The sequence below is a fragment of the Numenius arquata genome, chromosome 7 (genome assembly GCF_964106895.1).
Source record: "Numenius arquata chromosome 7, bNumArq3.hap1.1, whole genome shotgun sequence".
NCBI lineage: Eukaryota > Metazoa > Chordata > Aves > Charadriiformes > Scolopacidae > Numenius > Numenius arquata.
In genome coordinates this window covers 43,728,241-43,736,604 of record NC_133582.1, presented here as the reverse complement: position 1 = coordinate 43,736,604, position 8,364 = coordinate 43,728,241, and the positions used below count along the sequence as shown (strand labels likewise).

The following is an 8,364-nucleotide window of genomic DNA, read 5'->3' as shown; positions in this document are numbered from 1 at the left end:
CCCAAAAAATCTCATGGAAAATTTGAAAATCCATACTGAGACCATTACTTGGTAACAGTTGTCTTTCTCAAGCAGTTGTGCATTGTTTCTGGAGACATCTCCTCCTTTTTCCTGCTCCCCGTGATCCCATCTCCTTCTCCAGGACATCCTACAAGGGGATAGGAACACCTTTTGGAGAGCCAAGCACCTGCACACAGTTTCTCATCGCCCACGCTGAGGGGGTGAGGTACATCCATTGCTGCTGGGATTTGCAAGGCAAGAAGTTGGTTCAGAGCGGTGAGTCCTCAAACACCGTCAGGTTGTGCTCCTGGATGTACCTCAGCAGGATGCGTGCCCGCCTGTCGATGGTCCGAAGCGGGGGTCTCAGGCCCTTGGCGCCACCTTGGCTCTCCCAGAGCTCCTGGTCCACACGCAGTGACTCCAGCAGCAGGCTCTGCAACCTTCCCGACCGCAGCGTGGCCACCGCCGCCGCTGGGAAGCTGCAGCAGAGGAGAGAGGGAGGGAAGGGGTTACCAGGGGAAGGTGGAACAGGGAGGAGGGGAGCAGCCGAGCAAAGGCCAACTCCATGCTTCAAGGAGAAATGCACATCCACCCAGAGGAACAGGGGATGAGGAACCTCCTGCTTAAAACTCTGTGAGCATGCATGACAGCTCCATCAGAAATGGATCCAAACAAGCTCCAAGTCAAGAGACTGATAACGTGCCAAACGCCTGATGGGCAATGATGCAAGAAATGCTGAACTACCTGATTATTGGTTAGTTTTGTGCAGCTGCCAATTAGAGAGGGGAAAATAGGCTTTGAAGACTACCATCAGCCTTCCAGAGCAGGATGAAGACACAGTTTCAGGGCAGGGGCACACGTAATGCCCACTCACCTGCCCCTCCTGGGTGGGAGGCGGCTCTACTTCACAAGGGTACATGGATGGGGAGGCCAGGAGAGACACAAAGTGCAGACAAGGCTTCAGTCCACCCCACATATGCAAGCTCAGCTCTCACCTGGCACGTGTCCCCCCAGGTGGGTGCACATCACTCTTCCTACCTGTCTATGCCTTGCAGGAGCCTGAAGTTGAGCTTCTCCTCAGGGTGTTGTGGCCTGCCTGCGTTGTCAATGAACACCAGGCGGGAGGGTGAGCTCTTCCGGACCTGTTAGTGGGATGGGAAGAAGTTTACTTACTGTGGGGAGTCACCAGTTTGGGGGGGTTAGGCTGGTTTTTTTAATTTATTGAGAAATCCTGAGAGCATCTGCGGGCCAGCAGCTGCCAAAACCCAGGTCCCTCCATGCTGAGGTGCACCTCCCACCAAGGACCACCCATAACAATGGGACCTATGTCGCCCTTGCTGCCACCTCAGCTATGTTAGGTCCTCCCAGATACCTTCATCTTAGCCCCAGAGCAGACCCTGAGCAGCAGGGGGACATACCAGGATGTGGACCAGGACCAGCTCCGCTGGGTTTCGGCACTTCTCATGCAGCCTCTCCTCCACACAGGGCTCAGAGGGATCAGGCTGAAACCCACAGCAGTAACGGTCCAGGCGGTCATGAACCTGTGGGAGACATTTGGGGACCTTAGCAGGGACAGGCACCTGGGGTGGAGTGGTCCATTTGTGAACTTTGCTTGCTCAGAGGAAAATAAAAAGTTTCTAAGAATCCTGAGTAGACATGAAATGGAAAATCTGCATACACCAGTGAGTGAGAGCGAGTCAGGGAACATCCAAAAGCTGAGCTGACTTGCAAAGCCCCCTTGGCTTGGAGAAGAGCCTGACAAAGGTGATGGTGACAGGCTTTCCTGCTGAACCTCAGACACCTTCTGTGCCTGGTACCTCCACACCCCATATTTGCACAGAAAGAACAGGTCGTGCTTCCAGCTGAAACCAAGGGAAGATGTACACAGCCATGAAAGTAAAAAAACCAAACCCAAAAGCACTCAAGGAAACCTAAGTTTTGAAACCTCAAAAAGAGACTTTTTTTTTTTTTTACTTGGGCTGAGTCTTGGTGCACTGGATGATGGTTTCATCTGGCTCCCAGCTCATATATGCCCTTTCATCCATCCCTACTGCCAACCTGAGCAGCTCTCAGTGGAAAGAAGATGAATGGAAAAAGACTGGCAAGGGAAAAAGCAATCTGTGCATCACACAGAGCATGCCTGACATTTAAGTTAGGCCACAGTGACTAGTTTTAGCTAGATTTGTGTTTAATTATTTGCAGGCACTGCTAAGGCTCTGTGTTGTTGAAGCTGTCAAATTGCCCTGCTTCCCACCCCAAATCCCTGCAGAAACCCTTGGTGCTGCTTGGCAGCTTCCAGCGTTTCACCCACACCCTCAGAGTGAGGAGGGACTTTTAAAAGATACAAATCTCTGCCAGACCTGGCTTCAGTAGCCCTGCCTCGGTATTCATGAAGCTTCCTCAGCTTTGTCAGAAGAAGACAGCGCATCCCTCTGTGGTGGCCTGTGGGGCAGATGGGACCTCACTGGCTGTTGACAGCCCTCCCCATGGCTGCATGCTGCCATGGCTGTGCAGAGGGGCTGCCTCACTGCCTCTAGCTCTGCAGGCCTGTCTACGACATTACAGCAAAAATAAAACCCATATATACATATAAAAATCTGCTTTAAACATAGATATATAAAATAAATACATTTTCTGGTTGCAGCACAAGGCATCCATCTTGCTCACTTGCTCAGGGTTGCTGGTGCTGACCCAGGAGCCAGGGCTCAGGGTGCAGAGAGGCTCCTGGAGCTGCCAGGAGGGCTGGAGCATCTCTCAGACACAAAGTTTGATGTCCGTGGCCATTATATTAAAAATCCTTTGAGAAACAAGATGAGTCCCGCACCGGAGCTCCTTAACAACTCCTCTCTTTCCTGATGTTTAATGAAGGACTCAGATCAGCATTTCTCCACTGGGACACTTACCAGTTAAATGTGATAAAGTGTCTTTTGACACAAAACATGTTGAAATGAAAGAAAACATCACATTTCCTCCATGCATGTCCTTGGTCTACCAACTGGAAAGCTCAGCACACCAGTTTCTCTCACCTGCTGCATTGTTTTCCAGGCTGCACAGAAGGCGAAGACAACCTGAGTTGACTTACAGAGACATTAAATGCACTCAGGCCTCCATTCACACAAGCGCCTGTGAAACCAAGGCATATCAGTGCCAGACCCATGGAGATGTGAGGTGGAGGCTGAACCTGGTGCCCAGGTGGAGCCCCAGAAGAAGGACCAGCCAGTTGTGGAGATGCTGAGAGTGCCTCTGACATGCTGATGAGCGCTCCCTCCCCCTAACCCTCCCCAGGTCATTTATATTAATATCTCCTCATGAGAATCTAGATGGCTCTAATGAATGAGGCACTAGGTCTTACTGCTGTAACATAAATATGTGAGACACACCTTCTTGCATCCAAGCCGAAGCCCCCTGAGAAGCTCCCCTTCAGCCCTTCTTTGGTCCTACACAAAGCTCGGCCACCCCAGAGCATCCCCTTAGGCCTGACAGGGCTTCCCAGCTGTGACTCATCCCGGAATGGCTTCACCCGAGGAAAACTGCCTTGCTCTTCTCCCAGCTGGGAAGGAGGTGCCACAGGGTAGGGATATGGCTGAAGGACTTCAGAGTTATTGTATTTTTGGCTCTTTTTAAAGCACAGGGCAAAGCCATCAGCAGCTGCTCCCTTTCCACTGGGCTTGTTGTTTTGCCCCCAGCAAAGCTTTGCACCAGGAGGGGTGTTCCCTTACGGCAAACACCAAGAGAAATCAATACAGAAGAAGCCCAATTTAAAAGCTAATTGAAGAAAACAACCAAGATGAAATCTTGTACGTGCCGATGTACAGCAAGGCTCAAAGATCGCACCTTCTCGTTCCCCAGCAAGGGCTGTGAGAGGCTAAAGCCATTTCTGTAAGGATGTTATTTCACTTTTATAACATCCTTCTGACTTGGTGCCTCTTCACCTTCACGTGGCTTTTCCGCATGAGAGGATCCCATTGGAGTAATTCAGGAAAACCTGCAGAGTACCCTCGGATTTATCATTGTGCTGCTTTGGACCTCCGAGGGAAAGTCTGCTTACAACTAGATACTTTCTCCTGGAGACTCAACCTTTCCATTGCACTCGACTGCATTTTGGCCTGGGGAAGGGAAGGGGGTTGGTTAATCTTCCCATTTCTCTGGCTGTTTCAGCTAAAATATTTCCAAGCCCAGCCAGGACCGCTCCTCCTCTGCCAGCCATAGACTGAGGTTATAAAGATTAATGGTCAGGCTTTGCCAAAAAAAAAAAGAGAGAATAATGAGAACACGTACTTTAATAGTCTCTTTTTTTTCTTTCTTTCTTTCTTTGCTTCTATCTTTTTTATTTTAATACTTGCCCTTTCAGGCGGTTTCCCCATGTCTGATAACCAAAGCTCCAGCCCCAAGGTTCCTAAACAGGCTTTTTTCCATAGGAACCACTTTTTCCTCCTCACAGCTGCCCTCTAAGAAATGATAACTCTCTGGGATGCTATTGTAATCCCTCGTAGCAGCAGGGTATGATTTTCCAGACAGAAGATTAAGCACTGTTAATGCCAAGGAGGAAGAAAGCAGTGTCATATGAAGGGGCAGAGCTCCTGATTTCCAGGCCCAGCAGCGCCTCCCCAGAGCTGGGTCTGATGGGGCTGATGCAGAACATGCTGCTTGTCCCTAGGAATGCCCTGTCCCAAGCTGCTGCCGTCACCCTCATGAAGTGGAGCCAACAGAGTCACGTCGGTGGAAAGCTCGCCCACCTGAGAGCTGCCTGCTTGCATTTCCCTGCAAGCCTAGAAGCCAAACCACTTCTGCACAAAGCTCCCCTGCTCCCCGTTAGCTAACAAGTGAAAATACATCCCAATAACCCTCAGCCTATGCAACCTGCAGAGGAGAAAGAGACCAAGATCAGACAAGGCAGGCGCAGGTGGACCACAGCAGCACAGCCGCTGGGACAGGCAGTCTCCGTCACCCCAGCCCTACCTGGAGGAGAAAGTCAAAGAGAGCCAGACGGCTCCACTCGCCACGTGGGATGTTGGAGCAGGGACCGTCCCCAGCTGCCAGTGTTGATCTATGGGGACGCAGCATCTCCTGGTACTGCAGCCACCTCAGGGCGCAGGAGTTCTGGTCATTATTGGCATCCTCCAGGTGCCGGAGATCAGGTGCCCACCAGATTATGGGTCGCAAGGAGCCGTCGGTGTAGCTGTAGGGCAGGAGGTGGCTGGTGAAGCGCCGGGCCACAGCAGGCAGGCTGCGGTTCAGTCCCAGGACCCTGTCCAGGTGGAAGGCCAGCACCTCGTAGAGGTCCCCAGGGCGCTTGATGAGCCCACAGCGCCCATCCCGACAGTCCTCCTCTAGGCTGGATGGTGAGGTGTCCCCCTCAACATCCCCCACTGCCCGCAGCTCCACTCGCAGGACTTGTCCATGGGCTGGGACGCGGGTTTTGGAGACCACCCGCCCACTGGCCAGCAGCCGCATCTTCTGGAGGTCATCACTGGAGAACCATGGGGGAGCCTCCCCAGCTACCCCTCGTCGTTGCCTCCTGCCCCGGCTGGGCTGCTGGTCCTGCTGCAGGAGTGCAGGGGGCCTTTTGCTGTGGGCTCGTCCTCCAGAGAGGGGACTGGCCACCTCCTGCCAGGGGCCTGGCAAGGGTGATGCTGGCAGCAGGTGGAGGGACTGGTCCAGCGATGGGGGCAGGCAGGCTATGACCAGCAGGGTCAGGGCCAGCAGCACTCCAAGGGCCATCGGGGCAGGAGGCTTCATCCCTGTCCTTCGCCATGGTCGCTGGGCCTGCAGGGAAAGAAAGGGAGAGTGTTACCGGGGGTCCCCATGAGGTGCTGTGGCTGGGGATCCCCCCAGATCTGTGTGCCCCCGGCAGGGCTTTCAATAAGCTTAAAGGGGTTTGCTTTGGAGGAGCAGCCCCACATCTGTTTGTGTGATCCTTGGGAAAGGTATTCCCCAAGTGCTTGCTGCCTCCATGGCACTGTAGCAGGAGAGGTATGGCTGGTGGCACGATTTGTGCCAGAAATTAGCCACAGTCCCTTCAGAAGCCAATCAGAGCAAGGGCTGACCCACCACTGATATGGCCAAATCTGCAGCACTGAGGTACAGAATCACCTTATGGAAGATGAATTCTTCATGCTCAAATATTTTGATTTAAAGTCTCAAGAAACAAATAAAGAATAAAAAAATAGACCAAAGCAGAGAAAATTCCTGGATGGAGGCAAATGCTTTCCAGTTCCTAAGAGGTTTTTATCTTCCAACCTTACTCTGGACATTCTCAGTGGCTCCTACCTGGGTTGCACATCCAGCCTGTAACCCGGATCCCCGTGCCCTTGTTTGGAGGACACCCCAACGCGTGCTGAGACACAGCTTCTGGAGCTCTGCCCACCTCTGTGGCTGGCAAAAGCAAGGCACCTCCAAGTGCCCATCGGGGGCTGTGGCAGCCTGCGTTTAAAAAGGATGCAAACTGCTGTATCTGAAACCTAAAATATTCTCATTCCCAGCACTAAGGAACTGCCTTTAGATGGGTACTACCAAGTTTTCATGTATATATCTTTAAACACACAGCTTTTTTCCCGCACCCCCCCTTCCTTTTAGTCATACTTTCTACTCTGAAGGGACTTATAAAAATTATATAGGCTGGAAAGGCAGTTATGAGCAAATACTGTGCAAGTCTCCCCATCTTGCCAAGTCAACATATCTCCGCTTTGGCCTCAAGCAATCCCACACGCACAGCGCTGGCTCTGCCCTGAGCTCAGCACCTTCCTGTCGGGGTGAGGCGCAAGGAGGTGAGGGACGGCGCTGGGAAATCCTCCCAGCCCACCCCATCCCTGGGCCAAAATGCACCCATGCCCTGTACACCCAGGATCGGGTGGTCGAACACGCTTCCAGGGGCTGGAGCAGCAAAAGGCGCCTCGGTGCCGCTTCTCCGCTTCACAACAGGCATTTCCAAGTGGCTCGAACCCATGCTGGAAGTCGAGGCAACATTCAAATGGATACAGTTTTTTTGCAATTATTTGTTTTGGAAGCACAAGTATATCCGTGGCAGGCACAGCGGGACAATATATTGCCAAAGAAGGGATAAGAGATTGTTTATAAGAGGAAAAGCTTGAAAAAAAGAGCTAAAAAGCTGGGGGAGAGGGGGAGCGGTGAGAGCCAGCAGCCAGAATGACTTCCAGAAGGCAGCTGGGCGAGCAGAAACATTTCCAGCCACAGGGCTTTTAGGACCTCAGGCTCCTGCCGGCTGCAGGAACCCACCACCGGCACGATTCCCACCCCAGGAGGAGCCACTCCAGGTGACCCCAGCCTGTGAGCCCCTTCACAAGCTGATCCAGCACTGTCCTAAAATCCACCAGGCTTTGTGCCCTCACCGTGGGGCGGTTGTTTCAAACGGCCCTGTGGTGAGGAGCCACATCTCTCCCAAAGGCACTGCATCAACCGAGGCAGATGAGAAAAGCTGCAAAGCCACCAGCTCGCTGGCAGCAGCCATGGGGGCTTCCCTTCGAGGTCTCCCTCTCAAGGACTGAGCAGACTTCATGCAACTCTATAAGAGGTAGGGATGGTGCATTTGGAGTGATTCAGCTTTAGAGCTCTCCTTTAATTGTTTCTCTCCTAGAAATACAATGTAATGCAGCAAAATATATCTGCTGGGCCAAATTCTTTGCTCACACGTGACTTACACTGGCCTCTACAGGAGCTGGGACTGTCTGGTGCGGGGCTTTGGGACCTGCCAGGGGACCCCTCGTTTTAGCTCTTCCTTAAAGCTCCAGAGCGAAGGAGCTAGTCCAGGGTGAGACTGGTCAGAGAGGGATGTCCTGTCCTAACTTACTGGCGGGGTTATTCAAGGCTTGGTACCAATTGTCCCAAGCACCACACTACTTGGCTACATCATTGCCTTAGGCATCTTTCTGGGCAGGAGATGAGCTTGAATACCCCCGAGCAGCCCCGGGGGGCAGCAGAACATCTGGCAAGTGGCCGGTTGTGATGCCTCCCCAGCTCAGATATGATAGTGATCTGCTGTGGTCCCATAGCCAACACCAGCTAACACGGGTGGCACCCGAGCGCAGCTAGCCAACACCTTCATGCCCTGGATTTCAAGCAAGTCCTGCAGAGTCCAGACACACACTTATTCCCAAACACCTGCAACCCAGGTCTGGCATGCTGAGAAAGAGTTTAGGGGAGGTGCAAAGTCTAAATCATAGTTTAACTATAGTAAAATAATGCTGTGGAACAAAAAAGCCAGACCCCGGTATCCTGATACCCATACTCCTTTCAAGTTATCACTCTAAGTGTGTCACAGTAGGCACCTCCAACCTCCAAGTACGCTGAATTAACTGCAACGACATCTATGGAGTTAATCCTGATGGACAGGATTAACTGTAAATC

At 52.3% G+C, this 8,364-nt stretch overlaps 1 protein-coding gene across 1 annotated transcript; it reads right to left on the bottom strand.

Moving 5' to 3' along the window:
- Positions 1-268: 268 nt before the first annotated feature.
- On the bottom strand, positions 269-7,468 carry GASK1A (golgi associated kinase 1A). The gene is made up of 6 exons (XM_074150877.1): positions 7,350-7,468; positions 6,839-6,947; positions 4,960-5,766; positions 1,419-1,541; positions 1,039-1,142; positions 269-479 (listed from the first exon to the last, which is right to left on the bottom strand). The coding sequence occupies exons 1-6, from the start codon at positions 7,466-7,468 to the stop codon at positions 269-271; spliced, it is 1,473 nt and encodes a 490-aa protein (XP_074006978.1).
- Positions 7,469-8,364: the final 896 nt, after the last annotated feature.

Coding starts and splice junctions, on each gene's coding strand:
- GASK1A (XM_074150877.1), bottom strand. CDS start 7,468: ATGGCTGCTGCCAGCGAGCTGGTGGCTTTGCAGCTTTTCTCATCTGCC. Junction 6,948..7,349: donor TTTGAAACAACCGCCCCACG/GTGAGGGCACAA, acceptor CTCGACTTCCAG/CATGGGTTCGAGCCACTTGG. Junction 1,542..4,959: donor TCTTTGACTTTCTCCTCCAG/GTAGGGCTGGGG, acceptor TGTCTCCCACAG/GTTCATGACCGCCTGGACCG.